This window comes from Hyaena hyaena, unplaced genomic scaffold (assembly GCF_003009895.1).
Source record: "Hyaena hyaena isolate Hyena2069 unplaced genomic scaffold, ASM300989v1 scaffold_152, whole genome shotgun sequence".
Taxonomy (NCBI): Eukaryota; Metazoa; Chordata; class Mammalia; order Carnivora; family Hyaenidae; genus Hyaena; species Hyaena hyaena.
In genome coordinates, this window is record NW_024080784.1 from 508063 (window position 1) to 520392 (window position 12330).

Here is a 12330-nt window from a genome sequence, read left to right on the forward strand (position 1 = left end):
TTTTACAATTATGTAGCATTTTTAAAATCTGTATTTAAACTTTGTATTTTATGTGTGTCATTAAAATCTATTCAATGCTGACAAAAACTGAGGACTGATGGATGTGGGGGGAGGGGGGATGGGCATGGAGGAGGACACTTGTGGGGATGAGCACTGAGTGTTATGTGGAAACTAATTTGACAATAAACTATTTGTAAAAAATAAAAAATAAAAACTAAATAAAGGAAGTTACTTTTATTGCAAAAAAAAATCTATTCAAGGATATCATTTTTAGAATATTCCTCTTATAATCTCAGTATTTGTACATTAACGAAGAGATAGAATTTTCTTTATATGTTGACCACCAACCCATTTTAAGTTTTAACATCCTATTTGGCATTTTATAACTGTACCTTGTTTATTGAAGAAAAATATTGTTGAAGACCCTATAGGTTCAGTTCTTACAAATTAAATATATTTTAAACATACTGTATAATGTAGAACTATTTTGTAGCTTGAAGGTTTAGAAGTTTGTTGTTTTAAAATATTGAGTCACTTAAAGGTGCCATAACTTTCCATAATATAACACAAGTAGCCATGCAGATAGACCAACCAAAAGCACTTCTTCTAAGAGACCATAAGAGAGGCTAGAACCAGAGAACAGCTGGGGTGCCTGGGTGGCTCAGTTGGTTAAGCATCCACCTTCAGCTCAGGTCATGACCTCAGAGTTTGTGGGTTCAAGCCCCATATCAGGCTCTATGATGATAGCTCAGAGCCTGGAGCCTGCTTTGGATTCTGTGTCTCCTTCTCTTTCTCCCCCTCCCCTGCTTGCACTCTCTCTCTCTCTCTCTCTCAAAAATGAATAAAAATTTAAAAAATAAATAAAACCAGAGAAGAGCCAACTTGGGTAAAATGAGAGACATAACATCCAGGGAGAATGTCAGGAATGTGTGTGGAGACAGGACCTGGAGAGATTTCCTCTAGTACAAAGAAGAGGGAATTCATAACGGTGCCAAACTAGTTGAAACAACAATTTAAGATCATTCAAACTACTTTTTCCAAACAATATCATTGGCAATCTGGAAATTATTCAGCATTCAATAAAGTGACTAGAGTACTATATAGATGAACAGAAGTTCACTAGCTTTTTCAAATTTCAGAAATACCCAGTTTTGATTTATGGGAAGTTTTCTTTAGGGCCAAACTATTTCACAACATTCTCAAAGAGTTCTGTGACACTAAAAATGGTTGGGAAATTTTGAGTTGGAAGAAATCAGAAAAAGATCCCATTCATGGTGGCAAATACATAAATATAGGACTAATTTTAACAAACAATACTGAACATATGTGTAAAGAAGACTACAAAATCTCCTTCAGATATATAAAAGAAAACAAATGGAAAATAATATAACATCTGGATAGGAAAACTAAATATTGTGATGTGAAGATGCCTCTTAATTTATGTTTCGTGCAATTCCATTCAAAATGTTAGTGGAATTTAGGGGTGGGGTGGCTTTGCATCTAGAAATATAAACTGGCAAAAGTAGTTTAAACTTGTGGAGAAGAAAGAGAGGAATGTCCCACGTGATATTAAAACACACTGTATAACCTAAATAATTTAAGTGATACATGGAAAGATAGAAACAACGAAGCCAAACAGATGACCCAGAAATTGGCTCAGATATGTGTAAAACTGTATATGTTAAAAAAAGACACATCACCTATCAATGAGAAATAAATGGTTATCAAGCAGTATTAGAAAAAAATGGGTAGGCTCTTGGGAAAAATTATCTATTAGATTATTAACTAATTAGATCTATTAGTTAAAGACTGGTTAAAGATTTAAACATTTAAGTTACTCTCTAATCTTAGAGATTTAAACTTCCTAAACACAAATTCAGTGGGAAAATTAACAGAGGAAAGAGCTACTTATGTAGAAAAACACTATGTGGGGAGCGCCTGGGTGGCTCAGTCGATTGTCTGACTTTGGCTCAGGCCATGATCTCATGGTTTGTGATGTTGGAGCCCTGCATCAGGCTCTGTGCTGACAGCTCAGAGCCTGGAGCCTGCTTCAGATTCTGTGTCTCCCTCTCTCTCTAGCCTTCCCTGACTTGTGCTCTGTTCTGTCTCTGTCCTTCTCTCCCAAGAATAAGGAAATGTTAAAAAAAATTTTTTAAAGAAAAAAAGAAAAACACTACGTGCAAATGTAAAACTGCATACACATGTTAACACATACCTGTCAGAGAAAACAAAGAAGTGAAAGAGAAAACAGACTGAGAAAGTATTTGCAACCATTATGAGAAACAGAGGGTTGATGTTCCTGTAAAGAGCTTATACAAATTATCGCGAACACCAGTAAGATCCCAATTTTTAAAAAATGGGTAAAAGAAATTAGTAGGTGTTACAAAAGAGAAAACACAGAGGTTTAATGAAATATAAATAGTAGTCAACGTCTGTTGCAATAAAAAGATATCATTTTTCATCAGTCTGGTGGTCATTTTTTAATGATAACACCAGTGCTGTTCCCACATGGAAGCAGTAAGACAGGTCATTCTGCAAACCGTATGACTCTTCCAAGAAGAAATTTGGAAAACTCAGGAGCCTTAAGCATGACTAGTTTATTCAACCTGGTAATTCCATGTCTAGGAATTATTTCTAAATCTTTCTAAATTATTTCTAAAGAAATAAACCAAGGCATAGCTTTACACATAAAGGTTTTCAACACAGAATTATTCACGACAGGAAAAAGTAAAATAAACAATAGTATGTCTGCATCATGAAAATATATAGACAGTAAAATGATCTTAAGAAAAGATTATACTGACATGAGGATATGCGTATGACATAATATGAAATTTTGAACTGTAGGATGCTGAATTATACATGTATTTCACCTATAGGAAAGATTACGTGCTTTAACGATATACATGAAAATGTTAACAGATCTACCCCATGCAGAAGACTGTGGGTGTTTTCCTGTTTCATTTGTTTTTATTTAAAACATTTTTTTTTCTTAATGTTTCTTCACTTTTGAGAGAGAGAAAGAGCACGCACAAGCAGGGGAGGGGCAGAGAGAGAGGAAGACACAGAATCTGAAGCAGGCTCCAGGCCCCAAACTGCCAGCACAGTCCCCATTGTGGGGCTCAAATCCATGAACCGTGAAATCAAGACCTGAGCCAAAGTCCAGTGCTTAACCAGTTGAGCCACACGGGCACTCCACCATTTTTAATGCATAGTAAAATGAAATATTTTAGAAAAAAATTTAATGCTATTTTAATGTAATAATATACAAAGGAACAGTTGTGGTTTTTTGAGGTATTTCTTAAAAATGTTATGCCATTGTCATGGTAATCAAAATACTGTTCAGTAAGTCAGACTTAGTAGAAATATCTGCCTCAAAAAGTTACAATTCAAATGGAATAAACATGGCCAGGACTGAACGTACTTGCAACTTTAAACCTCTTGATCTGATCTGTCTAAACTTAGAAACTTTTCAAAAATATCAAGAGATCAGGGGCACCTGGGTGGCTCAGTCAGTTTAGCATTGGACTTCAGGTCATGATCTCTTGGTTTGTAGGTTCGAACCCCATGTCGGGCTCTGTGCTGACAGCTCAGAGCCTGGAGACTGCTTTGGATTCTGTGTCTCCCTTTCTCTCTATGCCCCGCCCCTGCTCATGCTCTGTCTCTCTCAAAAAAAAAAAAAAAAAAAAAATATATATATATATATCGCAAGAGATCAAACAAAACTAAACTTTCTCTTGTTGCTATTCTTGTTATTTAAACAGCTGCTAAAAAAAATGGCTTTTCCTTTCCCAACCATAAATGATTTCCTTTTATGCAGATTTGTCTACCTGGAGCTTCCAGCTGCTGCAAAGACCTCTTGCACGAGGTTCCGCTGGTGGCAGCCTGTGTTCTCGGGGGAAGGCTATGACCAGTGGGCAGTCGATGACATCATCATTCTGTCAGAGAAGCAAAAGCAGGTCATCCCTATTGTGAACCCGACTTTACCCCAGGTATCCTTCCTATGTCTGAACTCCAAAAAGACAGGATTGTAAAAATAGATGGGATTACAGCATTTCTCACTTCCCCCAAAGATTGAGTCCTTGACACTGGAATATAAGCTTTATAAGTAAAATAAGTTTTCTGTGTTTATACTTATTTTTCTGGTTTACACTTAATAGTTTTATTATCCTTCTATGCTGATAGTTCACAGATTATTTAGATATTTAAAAAAAATGACCAGGAAGTCTGGCCAAGACATTATTAATGTGTTTATAAAATTAGATACACAGTGGCAAAATATTTTTAGTGGTTAAATCCTCAGGAAAAAGGGTTTATGGCAGTAAAAAGAAATAATAATTTAGAGAGTCTGCTGTGTTTTCTGAGCAATACATATTGTACATGGCCCTACATATCATGAACTGAAAATTCCTTTCTTGTTTTCAAAGCTATCAAATTGCCTTTCCGTGTTGTTTGTATTTTTTCTATTAGAACTTTTATGAGAAGCCAGCTTTTGATTACCCGATGAATCAGATGAGTGTGTGGTTGATGTTGGCCAATGAAGGAATGGTTAAAAATGAAACTTTCTGCTCTGCCACACCGTCGGCCATGGTATTTGGAAAATCAGATGGGGATCGCTTTGCAGTCACGCGAGATTTGACTCTGAAACCTGGATATGTTCTACAGTTTAAGGTATTTATGCACAGATTTCCTCCCAGGGCAAGCAAAAGAGCACACCATCTCCCAGACTTGTAAGTGACATCAAAAGAACACATATTTTTCAAACTCTTTTGAAGAAGGGACTCCCGTGAACAAAAGTTCAAAGTTCTTAGAATGGCAAGGCTCTTTATTTAGCTCTACCCACAATGAAAAATAACTGGTCAAGTTGAAAGTTGACTTTTAGATTTTCTATCTGATTATGGCTTAATGAATCTCATGCTTCTGAACGGTAAGAGAGAAGTGCTCTTTTTCAGTTTACTAGTGCTTTTGGGACTTACGAGTTAGTTTGTGTTTTTACTATAGGATTTTCACACAACTTCCTTCAATTCAGTAAATTTATACCTTAGTGATCACTATTTTCTTAAAAGCTTGCTGTTTTTCAGCACTGTGATAATATGTCTACATGTATAGTGGTGCTTGGATGGCTCTGTCGGATAGGCGTCCATTTCTTGGTTTTGGCTCAGGTCATGATCTCCCAGTTTGTGAGATCGAGCCTTGTGTCCAGCTCTGCACTAACAACGTGGAGCCTGCTTGAGATTCTCTCTGTATACTCTCTCTACTTCTCCCCAACTAGTGCTCTCTTTCTCTGTCTCTCTCTCTCTCAAAATAAATAAACATTAAAAAAACAAAACAAGAACATGTCAACATGTAAAGCAAGTATTTACTTTGACAAACTCTTTTTTCAGAAGCCTAATCAAAATTTCATTTTGTTTATAATAAAATCCCACTGGTGAATTCTGGGGTCGAAAGTAATGCAGTTTTAATGAGCTAGCACAACTACATGGTCCTTACGTAACGGCAGGATGCAGATGGTAAATAATTTACAAATGGAATTATTCAAGAGATCAGATGTTTATAGGCAGCTCTTCAAATACAATTTCCAGAGGTCTGTAAACAAGGAAGTTAGTCATAAATAAAATGATTAGTGAAATGTTATTCTTCTCTGTTTAGAGTTTGATGCTAAACTACAATGGAAAACCATTAATAGCAGTTATGACTCTGTATTAATTTGTACTGCCTAAAAACAGTAGCAAAATAACAGCAATAGCAAATACATTGCAGGAATACTATGCTTTTTCTCACTTGATGGCATCTCAATTTCATTAGTCACAAAATCGTGATAGTGTAGGTGTTAAAATCTGCAAGATGGCATTTTGGTGTTTAGAAAAATCTAAACCAGGTGGCACCTGGGTGGCTTAGTCAGTTAAGTGTTTAACTTTGGCTCAGGTTATGATCTTGTGGTTGGTGGGTTCGAGCCCTGTGTCGGGCTCTATGCTGACAGCTCAGAGTCTGGAGCCTGCTTCAGATTCTGTGTCTCCCTCTCTCTCTGACCCTCTCCTGCTCATACACTCTCTCTCTCAAAAATAAACATTTAAAAAAATTTAAAATAAAATAAAAATCTAAATCAAGAAAACATTATTAAATGTTTCAAGTACTTAAACAATCAGCAAGAACGCACAATAATCTCAATTCTCAAATGACACCAACAGAAGACTTTTGACTGTGGCTGTTAGTTGATAATAGATATGTAATATGGGTCATTTGGGGATTGATGATTAATGTATGTTTAGAATCTGTGACAAGAACTTGGTGTCATCTGTACACAGCGCTGGTACATTTTTGTAATGCATTCCATTTGTCAAGCACCAGTTGTTAGGAATATAGACATGAAAAATATGGCCCTGGCCCTCAAGGAGCTCAGAAATTAGCAAATGAGCCAGAAAAGAGAACAGTCATTCTTACAGGAGTGTTATAGTAGAAATAGACTCTAGTGGAAACTAATTTGACAATAAACTATTTGAAAAAAAAAAAAAAGAAATAGGCTCTGAATGGTATAAGAGTACCTGGCATAGTGCCTGGCATGTGGCAGATGCCCCCCAAAACATCTGTTAGTTGGAAGGATGGATAAACAGATGGATGGATGGACCAAAACATCTGTTAGTTGGACCAAAACATCTGTTAGATGGATGGATGGACGGATGGACAGACAGATGGATAAGTTGAAGTGAGAGGGCTCTGGAAATATAGACTTAGCAAAACGAACAATGGAAGGGGAAGAATTCCAGTTAGAGGGAACGGAATACACAAATATATGAAAATAAATGAAATTTCAAATGAGAATGGAATTTTGGAAATTCTTAGGTGTTTGGAGTATGTATTACAAAGGTGAGAAAGAAAGTCGATTAGCTTTATATGATGCACTAAGCCACTTGGACATTAACCTAAGAGTAGTGAGTCATGGACAATTTTTAATCCATTTAGTTCAAGAATCAGACCTGTTTTCAAGAAATCCTTCCAGCAGCAGTATGGGTGTTGATGGACCAAGAGGAGAAACTGTAATTAATAAGTGCATTTATTCATTTATTCAACAAATATTTGTAAAGCCTCTACTATATACCAGGCTCTGTTGTAGGCTATGAACATAAATAGGGATAGAGAGTGTGGGTTCGGATGGTACAAGGTAGTTATTATTTTATAAAGGGTTGTCAGGTTCCCACTAATAAAATGACTTTTAAGCTGAGACCTATAAAAGTTAGAAGAGTGAGTTATGCAGCTGTCTGGGAAAGAGCATCCCAGGCACAAGGGATAAAAAGTACAAAGGCCTAGAAACAGGAGTGTGCTTGGAAAAGTTGAGAAAATCACAAGGATGCTATTGTGATTAGAGCACATAGAGTGAGAATGTGCAGTTAGGTAGAAAAAAGAAGGTCAGACTTGGACTTCTGCTCTGAATAAAAATGCTAGCAGAAGAGTGACATACTCTGACTCAGGCTTTTAAAGAATCTGGTGACTATGCTGGGAGTACAGTGGCAGAGGCAAAGGCAGACACAGAGACCAGCAATGACCCAGGTAAAAGATAAGGACTTTGTGAGACTGGAGGAGGCGGAGAGAAGTACTCAGATTGTTGACTATACTCTGAGTAAAGAAAGGATGCTAGAGCCATCGTCAAAGCAAGAAATGAGGAGGCAAGATTTAGGCATTGCATGAGATTATAAAAATAAGTAGATGGATCTGTGAGATATAAAAGGGGAATAGTCAATAGATTTTGGTGACCTCTTGGATGATAGAATGGATTTTACATCAACGCCCACATTTCTGGCTCTGGTCATTGAAACTGGAGATAAAGGAAGGGGAGGATTTATTTTGGGGTGTGGATGATGAGCGCAAACCTGGGCCTGTGGACAAAGGGATGCCTGTGGACTGCTCACACATGGGAAGCAGTTATGGACCTTTCCAGAGAGTTGGAGAGAGGCCCAATCTGGGATTTGTAGGTATTCAGAAGGGATTTGAAATTATGACTGTGATTGACATTAAGGAGCATGTAGCCAATACAAAGATAAGTAAGCCAAGAATTGAATGCTAGAAAACATTAACAGCTAAGACACAGACTAAATGGTCAATTTAAAAGGCACAGATTTGTCAGGGAACTGAAAGTGCCATCAACTTTCCTACTTTAGAAAGAGTGGTGGCCATAATGAAAAGCTAACTGTGCGTGCCCTTTATAATTACTGTCAACACATAGCAACCAAAAGCTAATGCTTACTAATGTGCCATGAAAGGAATTTGTGCTCAAAGAGTTTAATCATGCATCTGAGATTGTCAAATCATTGCTTATATTGTTAACATTGAATTATATAAACTAGGATAAATGTATCACAATAATTCCTACTAGCCCAATTATAAAGTCTTCTGAGAGATCCCTTCTAGCTGTGAGTATGGGAATAAGGAAGATATAGAATCTTCTTTTGAAAGACTGGATCCACCTATCAATAGTCACAAGTATGAACTGGTTGACCTCTTGATATCTGGGCCAGTACTATGCTTGTGACCCTACCTTTCCTTCATCCTTTATTCTTTAGTCATGATCATGTTCCTTTGAGTGCTTGCTTCAGTTCTTTTATGCAATTTGACTTTTCTTATCTCTTATACGTTACGTCTTGTACGTTAAAGCTCTATGGTGGCTCCCACCAACAACCAAAATAAGATATGAATAGATCATTCATATAAGATGGCATGTGATTAAAAAGGGGCCCCTGGGTGGCTCAGTTAGGTAAGCATCTGGCGCTTGATTTGGGCTCAGGTCATGATCTCATGGTTTGTGAGTTTGAGCCCCACATTGGGCTCTGCACTGACAGTGAGGAGCCTGCCTTGGGATTCTCTCTCCTGACTCTCTCTGCCCCTCCCCCACTGTCACTTTGTCTCTCCCTCTCTCCCTCAAAATAAATAAATAAACCTAAAAAAAAGAGAGAGAGAGAGATGGCAGGGGTGCCTGGGTGGCTCAGTCAGTTCAGCATCTGACTTCAGCTCACATCATGATCTCATGGTTTGTGGGTTCAAGCCCTGTGTTGGGCTCTGTGCTGACAGCTCAGAGCCTGGAGCCTGCTTCAGATTCTGTGTCTCCTTCTCTCTCCACCCCTCCCCTGCTCATGCTATCTCTCTCTGTCTCTCAAAAATAAATGTTTTTTAAAAAATTAAATTAAAAAAAATTAATAAATGTTTAAAAATTTTTAATAAAAATTTAAAAATTAAAACAAATGAAAAAAGATGACATATAATCAAATAAAAATCAGGAAAAGAGCTTGACGTTTATAATTACCAAAAAATATACACTAAAACAGTAATAAAATTATTTGTATATTTACTAATTTATAAAGAAACTTTTTTTAAACCTAAATAACGTTCAAAGCTATGGTAAAACTGATTCATATGAACCCAACTGATTAAAAATGAACACATACAAATAAAAAATTTTAAGCGTTTCTGCATTTTGATGCAGTAATACTATTTCTAGGAATTTATCTGGTGATAACAGATCAACTAAAGAAAAAATATATATTCTTGGCAATGCTGCATATAATAATAAAATAATATGTTAAATAAAAAGTAGAAGGAAAGTTTTATTTTTTATTTATTTTTTAATGGTTATTTTTGAGAGAGAAACAGAGCATGAGTGGGGGAGGAGCGAGAGAAAGGAAGACACAGAATCTGAAGCAGGTAAGGGGCAGAGAGAGAGGGAGGCACAGAATCTGAAACAGGTTCCAGGCTCCAAGCTGTCAGCACAGAGCCCAACGCAGAGCTCGAACCCACAAACCACAAGATCGTGACCTGAGCCAAAGTCAGATGCTTAACCAACTGAGCCACTCAGGTGCCCCACAGAAGGAAAGTTTAAGAAGTGTAGTAACTTCCTAACCAAAATGTATGCTTCTTTATAAAGAATAGAAAAAAAATACTTGTGTTAGGGCATTGGGATTTAAGTTCCTTTTGTTTTTCTTTTTTTTTTTCTTTTTTTTATATGTTGTTAATCCTGTGATGACATTCCTCTACATGAGTGCACAGGACAATAATAGTTTTATTTCTGGATTACTTTGCTTATTTGATGCAGTGGCAAAAACTTAGCTCTTTCATCTAAGTTACCAATGATTTCTTACTGAGCTCTGGCAAGAAAATAGAGTAAAGATGTTTGTTCCACTGAAACCCAGAAGGATAGCATTCACTTCAGGTAACCTTCATGTTCTGAGGAGGATAGCTTTTCACCTTCTGTTTCCCTCTGTTTATATGCCTGAGATCAAAGAAGAAAACCATTTCTTAGCTTCTTTGATTTTTGTCCATGGCTTCAATGTTAGAGGAACCATGTTTCTGTTTTCCTTCCATAATCCCAAGAAATCCACAGAATGGCAACTGGTCCAGCTTTTCTTAAAAAACACCTGTTGCTCACCTAAAGATTCTAGAACCTATGGAAGGGTCTTGTTTGGAATTGACCTGCATGCCTTACCATCGTCAGTAAAAGGCAGACTCAGTAGAAAGGGCCCTGGCTGCTGTAGCACCTACTGTATTAAATGATAACTTGAAATCAAAACCTTTTATAATTTTGTCTTTCCCTTGGACAGCTGAACATAGGATGTGCCAGTCAGTTCAGCAGTGCTGCCCCGGTTCTTCTTCAGTATTCTCATGATGCTGGAATGTCCTGGTTTCTGGTAAAAGAAGGCTGTTACCCAGCTTCTGCAGGCAAAGGATGTGAAGGAAACTCCCGAGAACTAAGTGAGCCCACCGTTTATCACACAGGGGACTTTGAGGAATGGACGAGAATCACCATTGTTATTCCAAGGTCTCTTGCATCCAGGTACAGTGACCATTCTTATTATGTGCACTAGACGTTATTTCTTGGATGCATATGTTTATCTCAGTATCCTCATTTCAGTAACCTACAAGAATTCGTACCATCTAGCTATATCTATTCACAAAATAGGGGAAAGAGCCCTGGGGCAAATTTCCAAAGCCCAGGTGTGTGTGGAGGTGCATATGTACCCATGCATGCCTGTGAAACAAATTTACTCATTCATTCATTCATTCATTCACTTATCCATCAAATGTTTATTGAGCACCATTCTGGGCACTGGGACAGCGGTGAACAAAAGATGTTTAAAGGCTCAGAGAGCCATAAGGCATTATTATATCAGACTTTGACTTTATATTTTTTTTAATTTTTGTAATGTTTTATTTGTTTCTGAGATAGAGACAGCATGAGCAGGGGAGGGTCAGAGAAAGAGGAGACACAGAATCTGAAACAGGCTCCAGGCTCTGAGCTAGCTGTCAGCACAGAGCCCGATGCAAGGCTTGAACCCATGAGCCATGAGATCATGACCTGACCTGGTCAGACGCTTAACTGACTGAGCCACCCAGGCGCCCCCAGACTTTGACTTTATATAGATTTTTCATAATTTAATACCTCCCTGTGTGGGCAGTTTGAGATATCTTGTAATATAAAAGATCCCTTTAAGGGTTCCTGGGTGGTGGCTCAGTCATTTAAGCATTCGACTTCTGCTCAGGTCATAATCTCATGGTTCATGAGTTTGAGCCCCATGTCGGGCTCTGTCCTGACAGCTCAGAGCCTGGAGCCTGCTTCAGATTCTGTGTCTCCCTCTCTCTGCCCTTCCCCTGCTCACACTCTGTCTCTCTCTCTCTCAAAAATAAGTAAACATTAAAAAAATAATAATTTTAAATCCCTTTAAATGACTGTAAGAATAATAGAAAGATTAAACATCAGTTGATGGAGAAATGAGATAAATGGATTAAAAACACTTGAAGTGAATTAGTTTCATTAATAGGGCAATAAATTTAACTCTTAGTTTTCTGGCAGCTAGGACAAAAGGGAAAAATATAGGGACATTTAGTTCTCATGTTTGGATAAAAAGAAAAAAATGCATTCTGATTTTTAAGAAAAAGATAACATTTTTTCCATGCTTAGTATTCTAGAATAAATTTCTAGCATGTATATGTATCCTTATGCCAGGTAAAGTAGATATCAGCATTTTTAAATCTATCATTTTGTGAAAGATAAAGAAACATTCTTCAAGTGGACACTTCTTAATTGAATCCCAGGATGTAGCATTAAATCATGACTAAGTCAAGGCATTTTTCTGCAGAGCTGAGATGATATGCATCACTGTACTCATATAGCTTTCTGGTTATGACTTTGTATATGCTCGGAATATTCATTAGTCCCATTCAGCAATATTTCCAGCTTGCTTTCTTCCTTCCTAGAATATGGTAGGATTATATTTCCCCCACACCTTTTGAAGTTTGACATGGTCTAATAAAACGTGAATGGAAATCAAATGTGTGGTTTTTAAGAGC

General features: G+C 37.3%; 1 protein-coding gene across 2 annotated transcripts in view; it reads left to right on the top strand.

Moving 5' to 3' along the window:
* RELN (reelin) overlaps positions 1-12330 on the top strand; it is a 544526-nt gene that overhangs the window by 419036 nt on the left and 113160 nt on the right. For both annotated transcript variants that reach the window (XM_039239122.1, XM_039239123.1), the window contains exons 26-28: positions 3821-3992; positions 4471-4671; positions 10584-10816. In XM_039239122.1, coding sequence (XP_039095053.1) covers positions 3821-3992; positions 4471-4671; positions 10584-10816 — 606 coding nt within the window. The remainder of the gene's footprint in view (positions 1-3820; positions 3993-4470; positions 4672-10583; positions 10817-12330) is intronic.